This window comes from Myripristis murdjan, chromosome 22 (assembly GCF_902150065.1).
Source record: "Myripristis murdjan chromosome 22, fMyrMur1.1, whole genome shotgun sequence".
In the NCBI taxonomy this organism is placed as follows: domain Eukaryota; kingdom Metazoa; phylum Chordata; class Actinopteri; order Holocentriformes; family Holocentridae; genus Myripristis; species Myripristis murdjan.
In genome coordinates this window covers 21,126,801-21,147,006 of record NC_044001.1, presented here as the reverse complement: position 1 = coordinate 21,147,006, position 20,206 = coordinate 21,126,801, and the positions used below count along the sequence as shown (strand labels likewise).

Sequence of the window (20,206 nt, the reverse complement as noted above, 5' to 3'; positions counted from 1 at the left end):
GTCATACAAGGTACAAGAGCATAGATCTTCAGCATTTCACATGAGCGGCCTTGTTTTATGCTGCAGCTCTTATATGAACTGCTGGTAATGTAAACCCCCACATTTGCACAACACAATACAACAATTTATAGTAATATCAAAGGTTGATTAGTTGATTAAATGAATAATTTATAAGCATATGTCAGTAGTGTAAACTGTTTCCCTGGTAACATGTGATTGTCCCCTTTTCGTGCACATGGTCATCTAGTTCATCAGCATGTGGGATTAATGGGTGGACTGCCATTAATGAAATAGCTCTAGGGTTTATTCACACTCTCACTGTTGCTTTTTTTTATACCCTGTGTCAATAATGATGATTACACCTTATGTGTCTGTAATTATGGGCGATCGAATGAAAGGTGGATGATTAAACAAAGCTTTCATCATTATGTGGATTTTGGGCAGGATGGAGCTATATTTGGGTTTGAGGTGTTTGTGTTTTTAGCCAGGCTAAGGGAGAACGAATGATGGGCAGACTTGTGTTGAACAGCGAGTGAGAGATAGTGAAGCGGCCGTCCTACGTGTGTCTGTGTCCTTTGGTTCCATTTTGTCCAAGTTGACATTCCAGAGGAGCAGGGTAATGTTGTTGTTCTTTACGAGGTCTGCTGATTCTCACTAGCTAGTTATGAACAGTTCTGGTCCGCAGAGCAGAAAATCTCATCACTGCTCATATTTACATGGATCCCGTAACATATTGGCATGGTTGCAAGAATCTGTTACAGGAAAAGGGTGGGAAAGACGATGCTTTGAAGAAAATACTTAAAGAAAATCAGTACAGTGCATTCATGGTGCGTGGGTGCTGGCAATTTGCCAAGATCAGAGCCTGATAACCTATTTGTTTTGTGGGTTTCATTTTAATACCTTTGTATTAGTTCGTATCACACACTTTAAGACTACCTATGTAGAGCATGTACATGTTCATAAGAATACAGTGCAGTGTAATAAGATATGATAGGAACTGTGATTCACTGTCAACAGTCTTGGGAATTCTTTTTCAAAGACTGGAACATGAATGATAAAGATCTACATGCTGTACATTTTATTCATCATAACATACATCATCATGACAGATAATACATAATACATATCCAGCCCATGCTTCTACATTATAGAGCATTTCTTCCTCTATTTCATCATTGCAAATGTCAGGCTATGTGGTGTGCTGCCTGAATTATCTTATGAAATCCAGCCATATGGCTTTGATATCAATGGAAAATATGACTGTGGGCCCTCTGTGCAATCCAGTCCATCACCGCCTCACTTCTTACTCTAAAATATGCATGACAGCAGTAAGCTTTTTACAAAGTCTCGCTCATCCTGGCCAACTTTTCCAGCTGAGGATCTCTGACCCCGGCTTGGCCATTGACAGACGTCTCAGGATCTCTCCAGTCAGCAGAACCTCAGGCTTCTGTGTCAGCAGAGACAAGACAGGAAAAGGCTTTATATGTGGTAATATGTGGCATGGAGATGGAGTCTGGATGGAACTGTATTCCCCCTCTCATTGCTGTTGTTTCCTCCGCTGAGGGATGGTTTGCTCAGTGACTCACCACTCACTCAGCCATGCAACAAACATGGTTGCTTATCTGACTTCAGTCTGGCCACTCAGTTAGCGGTTTTCTGCTGCGTCAGCGGCTGTGAACATTCAGTGTGGGATTTAGTTGTGTGCATGTGTGTGCGTTGGCGTATGCAGATATGTATACATGTTTTCTCAATGACACATACAGCCATGATGACATATTACAAGCCTGTTGCCTTATATTACGGTGACTGAGCTATCAATTAGGGTTGGGGGCAGAATCGATATATAGGCAATCATCAGTGAGCTGAATCCATCACCATTTTGCCTTTGCTGTTTTATTTTGAAAAATTAAACATCCTCAGACCTCTGCTGGGGTGAAAGTAGCCTATAATTTTGACATATTTCCTGACCCTGCTATGCATGCATCCATCTATCCATTAATGCATCAATCTATCCATTCATTTGTCCGTCCATCTTGATGCTGCTTGTTCAGATTAAAGTCACTGTGCAAGCAAGGCAAGCAGAGCAGCTCAGATGTCCTTTTTCCCAGCAAATTCCTCCAGCTCCTCTCTGGGGATCCCGAGGCACTCTAACGAATACTGGGGATACAGTCCCTCAGTGAGTCCTAGGTCTGCCCTGGGGGTTTCCTAGTACACTTGGACAGCTAAACCATCTCAGCTGGCTCCTTTAATTGCAGGGAAGCAGTGACTTGAGTCCTGCCAGGTTGCTGAACTCTTCTATCCCAGTGAGCCCATGTAGCCACCCTGAGAAGCCTCATTTCAGCTGCCTGTATCTGCAATCATTTGTTCAGTCCCTGCCCCAAGCTTATAACCTTAGGCAAGGCTCAGAATGAAGACAGAAAAGAGACAGAAGAGAAAATCGGTCAGCTTCAACTGACCTGATTTTAGTTCTTTTTTGGTATTCCTCTTTGGAGCTGGTTCTTTAATCGGCCCACCATCCTGCAAAAGATTGTGGTCTCGTCCTTTCTCAACCTTTTCTCAAGCTTTCTGGTATCATGTCACCCTAGATCATGTCCAGTTTTAAATGAGCCTTTATATTGAAGATGCTTGTTAGTCTCAGAGAATTTACTATCTAAGCCATGGAAACAAGACTTTATGCTATAGCAGATGCACTCCGGCTGCGGTTGGACAGCTGTGAAATTTCCAGATGCCTGCATGTGGTCTGTTATACTGTGTATAATTTCTCATGGCTTCAAGGTTGACATTTCATCTCTTGGCTGAACCCCTTAGTTTTGAATCAGTCTCATTGTTTGACGTGGGGTCATGCAGCCTGATATAATGGCTGTGTATTGTATAGATTTTGTGTGGCTCATTCCTCTTCCTGCTAACGACTCAACCACATGACTTGGCCAACATCCACAGCACAGAATCACTTTCTGTCTTTTGTACTGGTCTGAAGTTGGTTTTGATAGTAGTGGTTTGGACCACTTTCACCAACGTTAGTGGTTAAGGTCAAACTTAGGCCAGGGCAACCTGATCCTAGATCAGATCTGATAGCTTCAATCTCAGTCTCTTAGGGCAGCCATTGTGGTTAGTGCACTAGCTTTTTAGTGAATACTTTTTAAATGTGGCCATTTTGGAGTATCACCACTTGGCACAGGGGTATCAACTCTTAGCCTGGCTCCTTGGGGACTGTGAGAAAGGATGAGTGGAGCCAGCCAGCAGGCGGTGGAGACCCACCCAGGGGGGTACCAACCAGCCTAGATCTAACCCACCGATGGCCTATTAATGGCCCCTTCTGTGGCTGCCTGCCACTTGTGTGAGTCCAACCCGGGAAGGCCTTGTGTCTGTGCTGAGGCCCCTGCTGCTCTGTCTGGTTTTTGGGCCTGATGAATGGCGTGAGATAAACAGCCATAGCTTCCACTTGTTGAGCGTTTCCTGTTTGGTGTCGCCCAAGTCCTCTCGTGCAGCCAGCGAGGGAGCAGTGGCGGGACAAAAGTTCACGACTCCCTGAGAATGAGTCCCAGCTAGCCAGCCGCTCAATCCATACAGACAGCCAGCTAGAGAACATTCCTCCTCACACAGGCATTTTTTTAGGATGATGTGATGTTGCATGGGATGGGTGGAGAAAGACTGCCGTGAAGTTGAAACATTTGAAACTAAACGCTTGTTTTGGTAATGCTGAACATCTGCCAAATTTTGAAGGATGCTGTCATGGCAATGGAATGATTGACATGGTTTGATTTAAAATTTTTACGGACATACTCAGCAGGTATTTAGTATCCTATAAAGGTGCAATTGAATTGCTGGTGGGGATGCATTACATCAAATATTTGAAACTATTGTCATGTTAAAATGTGTTTGATATAAAATGAAGAGTTTACAGTGTAGCTTGGCCTCCCAGTTAAAAGTGCTCTCTCACTGTCAGAGGGGATGATAAAGCTCACTAGGAGGAAGGAAATTTGAAGTCTTTTTGGCATGGGCAGTGGAAAAAAACATAAAACATTTGCCTGAAAAGTTGGTTTTATGAATACTTTTATTAAGCCCCTCGTCCCAAGGATATTACTGCATTTTCACTACAGCTGGAAGTGCTGGACTGAGAAAGGCGGCTGCCTCAGCCACAGGTTTCCCTACTGGTTTTGTTAGTGCAGTAACTCCCAGTCTCTAGTTGAGTGCTGTACAGCTGCCTCTGTAATTAGGCAGACAAAGGCCTTTTTGAGATAGAAACACTCCACAGGCTAAGTTGGACAACATGAAACAGCAGAATATGATGAAAACAGAAGGCTTTGGATTGTTCTAAACCTTTGAGTAATATCAAGTACATGATGCAATGCAAAGTTTAGAAAACAGGATAGTGTCAACATTCCTTTATCAAGATATATTAGAATGATTTGCAGCAGTAGTTAGGGGTTATTCAGGTTTCACATTTTTATGCAATATGTGTGCCCTAGGGTGCCATATAGAAAAGCTTCCAAGATATGATCAAATGATTTATCATCAACATGTCAATATATGATACCAATCTGATCAGCCCTCTCTTCAACCCTTCGATTACGCAGAAGATTTACATGATAGATCCATAAAGAAGCTCAGCTTTGTCATAGACCTGGTCTGGGGAAAAAAAGGTAATGCAAGAAAAGAATTGCATGAAAGAAGAGCTCAAATGGAAAATGGAGAAAGCGCAGTTCCCATCGACCAAAGCTAACTGAAACACACAGGAAATAAATCACCACTGTCTCGTTCCCTCCCTACCTCCCTCCCTTGGACAGCATAAGTCCACATCTGTATGTTCCTATGGAGCTGGCAGCCATATTTCACCCCAGAGGACATCTCAGCAGCACAGGGACCTATGTGTGATATACATGGGGCCAGACATTTCCTGGAAAGCACATTCAGCTCCTTCACAGGAAAAAAAAGCAGGTCACCCTCGAGTCAAAATAGTCAGAGTTGGTATTGGTTCGGAACAGGCACTGTTATAGTCTTTGGCTTATGGTCATTTTCCAACTTATATGGTTTTCAGTGTTTGTTTGCAGACATGCTGCTGTATTTGCAATGCCATGGATTTGGCTAAATGAGTATTACAACTGGAATTGTTGAAAAACTAAAAGCTTTCCATGCACATCTCAAAAGCCTACTTGCACAAGGAATCTATCAATTTACCCAGTCTTGGAGTAATTTGTGGAAAGGGAGAGAGAGAGAGAGAAAGAGAAAAAAAAAAATCTCTGAAGTTAAGTGAGCTAAGTAATTTCTACCATCTGCAGTCCACATTTCTGAAGCCTCATTCTCCTTTAAATGTGGAGTGGCAAGGCAGAACACAAGGCCCAGCCACAAGAGTCGGAGAATGACAGAGTGGAGAAGAGTGGTCCTCTCCAGGGACAAGGGGTAGAGCGGGCTGGGACAGCCCTGTTGGCAGGCTTTGCATTAGGGCAAGGCGTGGGTTGTGGCCACCAGCCTGCTGATGTCCCGCTGTTCAGTCAATGCCAAAGCCATCCATGGAATGCCACTTCTGCCACCAAGTGTGGCTTCGCTTTGTATTTGTTGCATCTCTAGGCTGTCCAAATGCCCTTCACCATCCTTTGCCTCTGGCCAGTGGTTGGAGATAATCTCGCATCACTCCAATCTCTGTTATTGCTAGCTTAATCAGTTTTGATCATGATTACACTGAAGTGATTGGCAGCAGTGAGGAGGAACCATCAGCAGCCCTCTGTAGTGATTTAGGAGTAATTCCTGAGTGATTTCACTATCTTTCATTCATGAATTTGTAACCATGGCATAACGTGCTCCTGTGAAAGAGGATGTCTCATTTCCTTTATTAATTTACTCATTAACAGCCTGCCTTTCTCCCTAAACAGGAGTTCCACCTTGACAGCACTCACTGACCACCTCAGCACACTTAAAGGACTTCAAGCATGACAAATGCTGAATGGGGGGCTCTTTAAACTTGGCCCTGTGACAAGGACCTAGTCTTCTTCAATATATTATTAACCCATGGTTATTTAACATATAGTTACATAAAAATATAAAAAACACACTTTTCAGTGTAAACAAGACTAGAATTGACAGATAGTATAAGCACAAATCACTGGAGATCTGTTTATATGCTATAAGTTGTTTTCAGTCATTATGCGAATAACAACATACTATAAAGACCATATGGAGCCCAGAGCAGCTTTCTTCAAATGTCAGCCACACACTCGTATCTGTGGGGCACTATCGATCCCTGCGTTAGGAGCAGGTCACAAAATGCCTCATTCGGTGCTGTTTTGTCAGTGCTGTTTGCTTTTCCTGTCTTTTGGCTTGGTGAGTGATCTGTCACACTGATAGCAAGGTGCCAGAGGAAGTGCAAGAACATGTTGCTGTGAGTGGAGAAGAAATCCAGCGCTAATTGTAGAGGGGAAAGGTTTTGTGACGTGCTTGTACAGTGTATTTCCCTATGCAAAAAGAAACATTTAACTTCATGTAAAGCACCACAGTCCAAATGAAAAGAGAAATAACTGTATCATAACTCCACTATGAATGTGTTTAGCCTTTTTCAAACACAAGGGAAGCAGCCAGGCAGGCAGCTCGACTCTTTTTGTCACCATGTCTTTTTTTTTTTTCAGCCATACATGCTGTTAAGTTAGTTCCCCTCAGAGCCTCTCCCTGTTTCCACATTCCCTTTGCTCCTGCTCTCCAATCTGCTGCGGTCGGCGAAGCAGCACAGCCTGTTCAGTCTGTGTGCCTGCCTTCAAATGGCTTTTCTGTCCACTGCACTTGCTATTATTCCTGTCTGTGTGTTTAAATGGTCAGAGAAATTGCCTTTTGGTGACTTTGAGTTGAAGAAGGCCACAGCTTGCCAGAGTAGTGGAATTTAGCCTTTAATGATAGCATTACAACTTTAATTTCAGTTTAGTTTAGTTTAGTTTAGTTTAGTTTAGTTTAGTTTAGTTTAGTTTAGTTTAGTTTAGGGGCATAAGACCTCACCTCATCTTCTCTTCAACCAACATTATGTGGGAATGTGTTTGTATGAAACAGTTGTTTTAGCACCAGAACTACTGAACCAATAAACAACTGTCACTGATCATGAAGAAGGGGCAAAAAAATCCACCAACTGACCTCTGCCCACCTTTTTGAAATTCATGCAACATGCAATCTTTAATGTTTATATTGAGCAACAGCAGCACACTGCTGCGCCAAACCATTAACCTCGTCCCTTATGACCTCCTGCTCTACCAGAACACAGAAAGCGCAGTCACCATCAGTCTCCTCCTGGCATAAATCCCCCTGCTTTCACCTGTTTATTTGCCCCGTGTGGAGGTGTATCTGGCAGCCGTCCCCAGGTACTCCCGGCCAGCGAGGGGAGATGGAGTGTGTGCTGTAGTATATCTTCGAGGCGGAGGCTCTGGCGGAGGATCGCAGCGGGGCTATAACTCATCAGCAGTGTGCGGGGGCTTGGCCAAGCATGTCTTAGATCACACTGCTCTCTTCCTGAGAGGCCTTAGATCCTGTGACTCAGCCTTCCTCTTCTCCTCCTGCCTGTTCTGGACACAGTTATGCATGCAACACTCGCTCATACACACGCATACACACAGGCATGCAACTGAATATGGTACATCGAAGACAGAGAGGACCATTTCTGTCATGTGTGGAAAGAATGGAGCCATTAGGCTGAAAGCCTCCTGGCTCTCAGTCGGGACACAATGGCTAGTAACCAAACAGTGACCTCATCATCATTATCTCCACCATACTGAAGGCCACACTTAACTACCTTGGGCCAGATGACCACAGTCTGTATTCAAATAATAAAAGGCCTGGTGAAATAATTTGCTTTGGAGTGATTGTACAAAAAGCCAGGCGAAGAATTTGGGTCAGTATTTTTCTGAAAACTATCAATTGTTGTGGTTGATGTAAATTGGCTGAAACGGAAGAGCTTTAGCTCTTTCTAGTTTCAACCTAATGGTTGAAACTGTATTGACAGGTGTAAAGTCTCCTTCTGCAACAAGCATAGTCTGTGGTCTGGATTTTGGCCTAGAGCCATAAGCTCAGTGGTTAGCACAGTGCTTCCACCTTGTCTGCACCAGGCATCTTAATATTCACACACATGTACTTTAAAGTAGGCACCTGTGTGCATGCACGCACATACACATATAGTAACCATCCATGCATGCTCAGACACATATTCATGCACATAAAATAGAGAAACACAGCTCTCAGCATAAGGAGGGAGCCACACCAGCAGTGAATTACTTGCATATGAACTCTTGGCACTTTTTCAAGCCTCTGCTTTTCTCATCTCTCTCAAGTTGGCTAAATGCGTCGGCCAGGCTGCAGTGTTCACACTTCTCTTGAAAAAAATGACAAGGGGGAGAAGTGGAGTAGCGCCCTGAGATGTTGGTCAAACAATAAGTCACCCTGTCATTATACTGACCCTTGTCCACACAAAGCGGAGCAATGTGCAAGTTTGGCATTCCAAATACTGTCAGAGGGCTGGATGAATGGGGGGAAAGTTACACCCGAGTGGCGGTGAGGCTTTTCTGCTTGTATGGTGTGTGCTGCTGTTTTGAAAATGCTTTGCTACAGGGTCATGCATGTTGAAATAGGTTTTAGCACGCCGCCAGATGTATTTTAAGTGATGCCTTACTCCACTTTTGGCTGAGACGCCGAGCCTTGACGTGCACCAGTTATCATTCCGACTGAATTTACTTCCTCTTCCATTGTTTTGAACAATATGCTGTTGTGTTCCGAGATGATAAAACCTCATAAAGAACAAACTTATGAATGAAGCGTGAAGCATAGTCTGCCGCATGGAAGGAAATGTGTTAGTCAGCCTCATCTGAGTGAGAAAGTCACAGCCTCTCTCACCGCTCTCCCACCACATGAGTTTCCTTTCCACCAGTGGCACTCTGCATGGGGTTGGTTCAGTTTGATACCCATAGTGGAGTTTTTGTCTCCCTTTTGCAGTGGAAAAGAAGGTGACTTGGCTTTGAAAAGAAGTGTGTGTGCATGTGTTGTAAAGAGTCATAAGATAAGGTTTGGAAGTGTTCAAGACGCTTGCTTGAATAATATAAACCAAATCGGGGCTTAGTGCTTTGTTAGTTGGTTCTGCTGAATCTCCTCTCTCTCTCTCTGCCCTCCAGCTGTAGTGTTTTTCTTGGCTTGTGCCTGCAAACAGAGGAGCAAATAGTTTTATGTAATGCAACGAAATGAAGCATGCCCCTCTGCCTTTCTTTCCACCCACTGGCTGCAGAGTGGAAGGGAAGGCACATGCTATGCAGCCACATCGCAGGCCAAGGACAATGGCTCAACATTGTGACAGCAGAACCGTGTAGGATGAACTGCGAAACAGACAGCAGGGCAGATGCTGTCACCTCTGCACTTTCACTCTCTGGCCTGAAGGGGTTTGAAAAATGAAACTTTGCATGGTGCATTTGGTGCATTTGGACCAGGGTTTCTTAAAGTTTTCCCTTCAAACACCACACACCACAGCCATTATGTTAATATTTGACGAAGTCAACATAACATCCAGTATAGACTTTCCTATTAAATACAGCATAAATAACAAAATATGGGCAACTTCTGCAGAACACTGCACTGACTTCCCTGTGTGTCACGAGATTACAGGATGTGCTCTGACTTAGAGAATTTCAGGGCCACATGTACACAATTTCTGATGTCTCAGACATCGTGGAGATCAAATAGAACTTAATTTCCCATCACTCACTTGATACACTTGATGCATCCAGCTCTTCTTCTCCCTGATGTGCAAAATAAATCGATAAGATGAGCATTTGTTTTCAGCATCATAACAGTGACAGGTAAAAACACAATGTCAGCAATCTTTCCCTTCATCTTAACTTACCTAATGGTGGAAATTCGGACAAAAGATGAAATTTTGGGTGATGGTGGTGATGCTGATTGTTGTTTTATTGTGTCCTACAGGCGACATGGGCGTACAAGGCACAAAATTATAATACTAAACAAATGTTAGAAATTTATATGAATAGCCAATTTTGCTTTCTTTTCCAAGCTTTTCAGACAAAATTAGCAAACTGAAAGACATCAGAATTTAAAAAAAAAGTTTTTTATATGCCTCAGGATATGTCAAATGACAACATCCAGAAGGGATACCAAAGCTGTAATTTAGCATCCTGTGATACACAAATGTTACTTGTCTGTATCCACTGCATTGTTATGAAAAGATGAAAAATCTTTTATTTGTATACATGCATGATGCATGCAGTGCCAAATTTTAAGAAGACAGTATATTATGTCATTCAGTTATATAGAGATCCATTACACATTGCAATAATTTGGGATTCCTGTCTATCGTTTAGTAGAAGCTGTGTTGATGTCAGTCTCATTTTCCTGCTTCTGAGGTTGGACCTTGTAGTCACGTGTTGCACTGAAATGCTTTTGGTTTGAAATACCGACAGATAAAACACTGTTACCAAACTATTTTTGTAGCTCTTGTATTCTTTTCTTTTTTTTAAACTCAAACAGGAGTTATTTTTGACAGTTAAATTCAGCAATTTAACTGAACCTTTAATTAGTTTATCGGCCATCAGTAGATGTAGATGCATTTTTGTGTATTTTCTGCTCTCTGCTGATCCTTATCAGCTCATTTAATTTTGTAGCATTCTCTGTCTTGAGTGCAGGAATGTTATTGACGAAATGAATCGCGATGTATTTGTACAAAACAGAGTGAGAGAAAGTATTTTGTGCGTGATGAATGGGATGAATGATGAACGTGTGGGATCTTGAATTAGCTTTATGTGTACAGTATCTGGAGTACAGTGACATTTTCAAATAACTCATCAAAATGAGTTAGTTAGAAATCTTGCAGCCAAATTATATGGAAACTGTTAACGGAGGACCAAAAAGACTTGATGGTGAACAAGACACTGGAAAACCAGAGTGTTTCCAGTGTGCACACTTTTGATGCATTACTCCAAGTGACAACAAATTATTTGGCTGTCGTTAATGCCAGGATCTGGTAATTGTATAATTTTCTATGCATGTGTTTCTTGACCATCTTCTGTGGAAAACCTCTGCCTGGTATGACATTAATAATATGTAATGAAAACAAATACAATTCCACTGTTGACTTTATTAAATTAACACAGTTTTCCACACTGTGTTTGATGTGACTTGAACAAACTAATTACACAGCTTTCCCCCAAGCTTCGTGTGAGCACATAATTGGATTTTCCAAAGCATTCGTTTGACTAGGAACTGAAGTACATTTTCCTCTGTTGTGGGCATGAACATGCACCTCAAACTCAAACAATGGTTTCCCCATTGTTTTTGACATCAAAAACAGTTTTCCTATTTGTTAAACATTCACTACGGCTCACTGGAACTTATGGTTTCATGACTTACTGTGGAGCAACATCACACGATGAGTCAGCAGATGTTGTCTATTAAAGCTATTGTACATCATAACTCATCAAGCAGCGCTCGGAGTTATTTACAATGTTTGAACATACATACCTTTCGATCCATGTCTCTGTGCATTACGTCACACAGTAGTACTGGCAATATTTAAAAAATAACAGTATGCTCACAACCTGTTGGATTATCTTTTATAGTGTCCTAAGGGACTGAAAATCTTTAACAGGAACAAAGAGAGATCAACATCTTGTGTCTCCTGGTGTCGAGTCTAAAGAGCAGTGTGTTCTGTCTCTTGGCTCTGATAAACAATTGCTGGCATAACAGTCAATGGTTTCATTTATATGCCGGTTAAGAACACCATGCCTCACACTGATCTTATGATGGGCTTTATGTTGCCACCTCCAGCTAAACGAATAAGGGCCTTCCACCTCCTGTGTCTGGCCTAAAGCTTCACAGGAACCCAGTACCTTGATGAACGTTTGTCCGCTGCTTGGAGGTTAAATAGTGCTTTACCCCCTGCTGTTGTAATGCTGTTACTTATTTATAGTCTATTGCGTTGTTCAAAGACTGCACCCCCCTAGATACTGATGTGTTTTTCTAACCCTTATTCATCCAGGGAAAGTCAATTGGGCATGCATGCTGTTTTCTAGCAACGCCCCAGTTCACATTCATACGGTCTCACACAGTCACACCAGGGAGCGACCCAGCACAACCACTGTCTTCTAGAGTTAGCCACCGGAGCAGGTGAGTTTTAAGTGCCTTGCTCAAGGGCACCATGAAAGTAGAGGTTGAGGTTACTCATTTAACTTTGCCTGCAGTATTTTTGGCGATTTGAACTGGCATCTTTACGTTTACAAGTTTGGAGGAAGATATGAAAGTGAAAGGAACAGCTGACTCAGAAATGAAAATATTACAACTCACTTCATTACAACTCACTCCCGTGCCAGTTGACACACCGCTTTAGTGTCTTTGTGTGTCCCCAGAGCAACTCAAGTCAATGGGTACGGCTTTTTAGTTCCAACAAAACTACTCCATGCCATTCATGCAGCATGAGCCATGTCTTATGAAATCAGAGGATTGCAGTGATTTACACGTTTGCGCAAATGCTCCTCAATAGTTTTTGATAGCAAAACAGCTCATGCTTTGCTACCCACAGGCTAATGTCACATGAACTAAAAGAATTTGGTCCTCTATCAGGGTACTGAAGCACCATTACTGGGTGACAGTATTTAGAAAATGGTTAGTGTGTGCTTTTCCTGGATGAAGAATTTTTGTAGGTTTTTGTCCACCAGAACGTGGACATGCAATTGTGTTGTTATCAAAGGCAATAGGGAAGAGTCACACTGCCACTCAGAATGCATGTATGCATTACATGTATGGAGGATGGATGGAGTAATTTTGTTGTCATTTTTTACCCTTTGTGGAACTCTAAAAAGTACTACCCATTGACTTCCGTTGTTCTGAAGAGGGTTGCTATCAAATAGCACCAGTTCTCTCCCTGTGCATTGTATGGACAATGACAACTTCACAAATTGGCAAAAGTTTCACTTTTGGGTGAACTATTACGTTAAGCCAGCACTTTCTAGACAATATGGCCAAAAAATAAAATCTTATTTTCTCACAATTCACGATTTTAATCTACATTTTTCTAATTTTTTTTTCAACTACAATTCCTTACTGCAGGGGATTTTAGCAGGCATGATCACGTGACTGTTGAGTCAAGAATGCATTTCTGAGCACGCACGCTCTGTGTAGATGAGTGAATTGTTTGGGTTTTTGAACATCATAACATACAAAATCAAAATCTCAATTTTTTAAGATTCAACTGTTTTTTCCATCGATTTAAAACATAAATCCGAATCTGAATTAATTGATTTAGTCGATTTATCACCCAGCCCTATTTTCCAGTTGTATTCTAGTGAGATGATAGAGAGAAATAAGTCTGATTTATTCTGAGGCTTTATCTTCATTCACAAAACAAAGATCAAAAGATATTAAAATCCTTCTTTCTAGCCCAGCAGCACAGCTGGCTATTTGTACGAACTTGCTTGCTAAACTACGGCTATGTAGTGCTGATTGCTCATGCAGACTGATGTGGAGCAGGACATTTTACTGTAGCTGTCCGCCAGATCCGAGTCGGCCTGCTGCCAGGCTAATAAAGGTGTGAGGCAGCCTGGGGTCAGGCAGCATACCTTTCCTTACTGTAATCACATGGCCATCTGTCAGCCCCTGCTCGCCCCTCTGCACGCTGCTTCCCCGTTACCACCCACCTCTACCTCATAGCACACAAGCACACACACACACACACACACTTCTGAATGTATAAGTGCACACAAACACACGCACACACATACTTACCCACATAATCATGTGCACACTATTCTCTCTTGACAAGAACCTTCATTGTCCTCTGTGATTGAGTGCCTGCACACATTGGTTTTGTGTTATGTTGTGGTGATAGCAACAGAACGCAGCAGAATACAAGACAACACTCAAATCCAGCCAAGATTTTGTTTTGCACTGGTAAAGTCATATTCCCTCCTGAGATGTAAATTGATGAGTTATGGCTCTATTAATTCCATAATTCATCATTTTGCGTCTTATATTTCGTATTCCGCTGATAGTAACAGTTGTGCGAGACAAAGCATCTTTATTTCTCCGGGCCAAACAGCACACTCGGTTATTCAAACCAGGCTGTTTTTTTCCAAGTCTGTTTGAGGTAATTTGTTTTTGGCTTCCAGTGAAATAGGACCATATTTCAGATCTGCCCCCCTCCACCCCCATCTCCCCTCTTTCCCTTTCTCTCCTACCTCTTGCTCTCTTTCCTTATAACAGGATTTAGCATATCAATGGCGGATTAGTCCGTTTAACAAAAGCTTAGTACCGCAAAGCCCCTTTCCACTCGTCCTTCCAGCCTGACTTGCGGACCTCACACACAGCACCGCCGTGCCGGGGTCTTTGGTGTGTGTGTGTGGTCGTGGCTGCTCGGCTGAATGAATTTGTGTGCAGCTTGGCCCCTGCGTTTGAAGATGACAAAAGACATGCTTAGTCACTATGGGCTGTGGAGATGTATGCAACAGCGTGTGTGGGTGACGATGGGTACGCGTACGGGAGGGCGGTGCTGGGAAACGGTTTATCTGTGCGTGTGTGGGTGACTGTGCAAATGCAGTGATTTTTGCTCTTTGCATGCATGGAAACCTGGTGCTACCCATTATTTGTGAGATTATCTGGATCATCATAACCATATACAGTTGAAATCTGTTGTTCTACACCTAACAGTCTATTGTTTCTGCGGCTTCCTCTAGCTGTAATGGGGCATGGAAAAAAGTAGTGGCCTCTGCCCTCCCAACCTGTTACGTGCTGGCCCGCAGATGCTCCTGCACTGGAATGGGACCCATTTTGTACAGTGGAAATTGTTGCAAAGGGGTACTCATAGGAGGCGACTCCCGCTGCCTACATCTGGGCATTGACTGCGATTTCTGCGTGCATGTCTGTGCGTGCGTGAATTTGTGTGTGTCCATCCCTTGGGCTCGAGAGCAGGCGTGTCAGGCGAGTGGAGGAAAACCTCGCTGTGACACCGCAGCCGACTCAGGAAGGATGCCCCCCTGTCTGTGGCGGTGATGGTTTGTGCCATATAGCATTAATCACTTCAAAGGGTAACAGGGTTGAGTGTGTCAGAGGGAGGGCGGGGGCGGGGTGTGTGGGTGGGCCAGGGGCTGGAAATATTCCACCATTCCGAGGCACGCGCCTTGTGATCATTTCAAAGCCACAGCAAAACTTTCCCTCACAAACTTTCTCCTTGTAACTACTTTGTTTGCTAACAGATTATCCAGTTTATGTACACAGTCTCAGTTTCAGTTGCCAAACAGATGACAGTAGGGTCTTATGAGAGTTGTCATGAGAGAAGACATATGGTGCATTGTCATCACCCCAACATACCTCCTTTTGGCACAAATGCGCACAAATACACCAACGGGCCGAAGCACTTGTGAATGCCTTATCTCTAGTCTCCATTATCCCTCACTCCACAGTTGTATCATCTCGTCAGCACCATGGTGGCTAGGAGGGACCCCCTAACAGCATCTGTGAATGTGGCTATGTGTGTGTGTGAGGGTCAGAAAGTCATGGGGTTGAGGGGCAAGAATGGCCTTGAAAGTTGACGCAATGCCCAGGAAAATAAAAACATGAGAAGAGAAATGCCCTGGTTATTCAGAGTAGTTTGTATTGCATTTCATTTTGCTCATATTTATCTTTCACTTGTCGAGTAGTCTTGTGGGAATGTGTCTGCTGTCCCCTGTGGGCAATTGTAGGTGATTCATGGGAGCCTATGATAGTTTGTTTTGGTTGAGAAAATTGGAGTGGTGTTTGATCAGAAAACAACCAAATATGCAGCCTGAAGCAGTAGAAAATGTTGGCACCACAGCCAGCAGGAGACGAAAATGCTGATCCCACACAAACCACTGTGTCAACAAAAAATAAAACAACCGATATCAAAAGAAAGTGCACAGTTGGGGTGGAGGGTGGACCCGCTGGGGAAACAGAGTGGGGGAAGCAGCTTCATCTTCTTCTCTAAAACCTGCTGCCAGTTTCCATTTTTCGGGACTGCTTGGGATGCGATTTACTATAAAACCCATTTAATGGCACATGTATTAAATGTATCATTTCATTGTTCAATAAAATTGTCCCCCAAAAGGACCAAAATGCACCTAAGTAGCCGACCAAGTCAAGGAGGCAAAAAATTCCTGCTGCAGGAAAAAAAAATGTAATATAAAAACCTAAAATAAAATAAAATAAAATAAAATAAAAACAAGATAAGATAAAATAAAATAAAAACAAGATAAAATAAAATAAAAATAAAATAAAATAAAATAAAATCTTAAAATAAATCCGAAGAAAAAGACATCACAGTATTGGACACACTGTCAACAAGTCAAGTCCGGGAAGTGCAATGCAGAAATACCACATCAATGAGTGTTTAAGACTAAATATCTCACCAAAATAATAAAAAAAACTGGACCCAGCAGGTTACCTTAATGATGATGACGTGATATTGCATTGATGCCTGTAGGGAGACTTTCTTCTCCCGTACAACGGTGAGGTCAGGGTCAGCCACAGAGCAGCAGCTCTGCTGTGGGTAGGGACTCTGTGTTGCTCAAGGACACTTAAGCTGGGTCGAGGCTTGCCAACATGAGCTGTGTATGCGTGTGTGGGTGTGTGTGGGTGGTGGGTGCTCGAACTCAGGTCCTCTGTTTGAGGGACAGTCTCTGTGACCAGCAGACCACCCTGCTGCCCAAAGTAGCCTTCAGCTGTGATCATTTTCTTTGCAGAATTATGCTTTTTTTTTTTTTTTTTTTTTTTTTTTTGCCTTTTTGTCATTTATTCTTTTGGTTTAATCAGTTGATAGATTCATGTTTCCTTCAGCCCCCCGGTTTGTGTGTGTGTGTGTGTGTGTGTGTGTGTGGATCTTGGTGGGGGTGTCTGCCTGTCTCTGTATGCCTTGGCAGTTGAGAGGCTCCAGGTGTCTTATGTGTCCCGTGCCCAGATACGGTGCCAGCCCTGGCGCTCCCAGGCCACAGTGGCATTGTTCTGTGCGGCCCATTGTGCGTGACCCCGCTTCAGGGGGAAACAGCTGGTGGATCCTCCATACCAGTCTGCTTGGCACTGACACCGGGCTCATGCTGCGGTCTGAAATCACAGTGTGTGCCTTGCCCGCTGTGATGCCTGTCACGCAGGATCGCTCCGAACATGAATCCCCTGTTCCGTCGCTCTTCCTCAAGCGATGTTTTGCAACGGAGGAGATGAGAGCAAGCTTTCCCCTCTGCGGGAGACAAGCGCCTTCCGTGAGCTTAGGAGGATGTGAGGGCAGAGGAGAGGCGAGAGCTCAGCAGAGATATTTGGTGTGTTTCTGCTACCTAGTGGGTCACAATGGCCTGGCATGACCTTTCTTTGGCATGACTCATCCTTTCGAAAGTGGAAGGAAATGCCTGCTTGTGATTGCAGGGGCAGCGCAGCCCTGACACCACAGCAGTCCCCAGCCGCTGGTTTTTAAAGGTAGGGAAAGTTAAGAGTGAATGTGCATGTGTCTGTGTGTGTGTGTACATTTTTTTTCTTGTGTAACCCTTCCCTTGTGACACGAACACTGGCTTCCAAGAGGCTATGAGCAGCCCTCGGTGCAGGAAGTGACTCAGTATTGACTGGCGCTCCACTTCCTGTGCGCTGATTCTCCTCTACTCCTCTCAGGATGTTTACCTCCCCTCCTCCTCCTCCTCCTCCTCTTCCTCCCCGTCTCCCTCTGCTAGCCCACTGCCCAGCAGCTACTGGACAGTGATATTGAAATGACATCAGAAGGCCCTATGTAAGATGTTTTTACTGCATACCTCCACACTGAGCAGGGGGGTTTGATATGCATACACTGATAAAAACTGATAACTGAATTCTCTGCTGTATATGACCTTTACTTAAATGCAATAATATGGAGTGGTCCACGGTGACTTTCTTCTTAAATTTACGTTGTTGTTTTTTTGGTGAAGATACAACTGTATTGTTAAAAACAGTCTGCTTTTAACTTTTTTTTGTAGGTACATTGGCAGAACTACAGACCTAGTTTGGGGCTCTGTAACTGGAAAAATTAAGGTGGTTGACTAATTTTGATTTCGGTAGGGGAAACAGGTATCAGTCTCCATTGAAGGGCCCTCTAAGTGGTATTTCCTCCTACTTTATTCTTTGGATTCCTCTGAGGGGAGGTAAAGAAGTTTGAACTTGAGCTCTTTTCCTGAGCCACTAGGTTCAGAATACCCCAGTCTCCACACCAGTGGTGACGTAAACCACTGGAAATGGCTGTTAATGAGGATGTGAATGTGTGTGTGTGTGGGAGGCACGGGTGGAGCCTGTGTGTGGGTGAAAACTCTAGTTGTGATCTCTGTCTACCCACCTATTACACTATTAGGCAGTGTTGCAACTAACAGCTATGTTGATAATCAGTTATGCTGTAGATATTTTTTTTAATATAAACAAATGATTAATAGATGAAGACGGGAAAAAACAGTGTTCAACATCAAATGGAGCCTTACATATAAAAATAAATATGTTAGCAACCACACATTCAATAATGGGCAACATAAAGGGCTTGGCATGTTCAAAATATTTATTACATACAGATGCCCAATTTAAAAAATGCATGTGTTACTCATTTGAGGATAGCAGACAATACCCATGCATATTTCTTGTATTTAATTGTAATAGTGCTTACTTTAATGATTGATTGGTTTTAACATTCAATTGACGTTTTATATTATTTTTATTTTATTATTATTATATTTCCATAGGCCATATGGATTGTGGTTTTTTCCATTTTGGGTCTTTCCATGCTGCTGCTTATCATTTATACCTTTATTTTTATTGTGCATTTGTATGAGCGGTCTGGCGGTCTGACGGCTCCCCTCACATCTTCTGGTCCCAACCAAATAGTCAGTTACAAAGTTTGTTGCCAGAAAAATGTATTATCTTTTTTTTTTTTTTTTTTTTTAATTTGTTGATTCATTGTTAGCTATTATGCACAAGAAAATGTAATTACCTGTTGAAAACACAGCCTTGGTGTGTAACTGAATTTTGGTCTATTGGGTTATTTTAGTCACACTGAGTCATGTAGGTGACTCAATATAACTTCAGATTTTTTCCAAATCTGCCAAATTTTTCAAACCTACGACAGCATATCTCCAGATTTCATTTTTGCAAATTTGATATGATAAAGGCTGAGAAAAATGAATATGAGCAAACTGGGTGCACAAGCAGAAGTCAGAGATGACGTTCAGCAGGCTGGACTGGTGTTGCATGAGTCTGTCTTTGATTCATGGATGCAAATGAAAAGATGGGCACGTTTCGCTTTAATTTTCCATTCTCTATCTCTCTCTGTCTGTCTTTGTCTCTTACTTAGTGTCTCTATCACATGTGGACCCACCACAGTGCAAAGCATGTCTAGACATTAATATGGCTTTGCTTCTATAATCACTTACCATGCACAGAACATTACTTTTTGTATCTTCTCCTCTCCCCAGTTCCCGGAGTGTGGCTTCTTTGGCATGTACGATAAGATCCTGCTGTTCCGCCACGACTTGAACGATGAGAACATCCTGCAGAGGCTGACCTCGGCAGAAGACATCCATGAAGGAGACCTCATCGAGGTGGTGCTCTCTGGTACGTAGGCTATGGCATCTTATTGTGCTGAATGTGTAACATTTATAGTTTAATGCACACTTTTTTGCCCCAGTATTTCAAGGGCAGCACACATTAGTTAAAACCTGAAAAAAAAATACCCAAGTTAATTAGTGTCCTTGTTATTATGGAGAGAATAAAAGCAGCTTTCCATAGACCTTTGTGCATACGGAACCACAGCTCTTGGTAAGAGTGATGGTGCAGAATGAACAAGAGGTTTTAATCACCCAGTCCTTTAATTAAATATTAAAACAGTTGATTAATGTGATCCTGTAAGGACATTTTTCTTTCCTCTCTCTATATGAAGGTGAGGGTTAGCTACAGAGCAGCAGCCCAGGAGCTGGAAGGGATTTAGGGATTTATTTTCAAAGCATAAAAACTGACAGTTTTAATCTACTAACCAAGTGATAGTGGGTAGACACCTAATGGAAGACTTTTAACATGCTGTACATAATTAATATGTATTTTGACGAGTGGAATTGGTGAGGGCAAAAATGGAGAAGCAATAGAGGACGTTCCCATCCATAGAAAACAATAGCTGCTGTGTCATTTGTTAAAAAGCTGAACAAAGAGGGCAATGTAAGAGGTGTTTCATTTGAGAATTATT

At 42.8% G+C, this 20,206-nt stretch overlaps 1 protein-coding gene across 1 annotated transcript in view; it reads left to right on the top strand.

Annotated features, from left to right (window-relative positions):
• prkd3 (protein kinase D3) overlaps positions 1–20,206 on the top strand; it is a 44,070-nt gene that overhangs the window by 2,575 nt on the left and 21,289 nt on the right. The window contains exon 4 of the mRNA XM_030044771.1: positions 19,443–19,581. Coding sequence (XP_029900631.1) covers positions 19,443–19,581 — 139 coding nt within the window. The remainder of the gene's footprint in view (positions 1–19,442; positions 19,582–20,206) is intronic.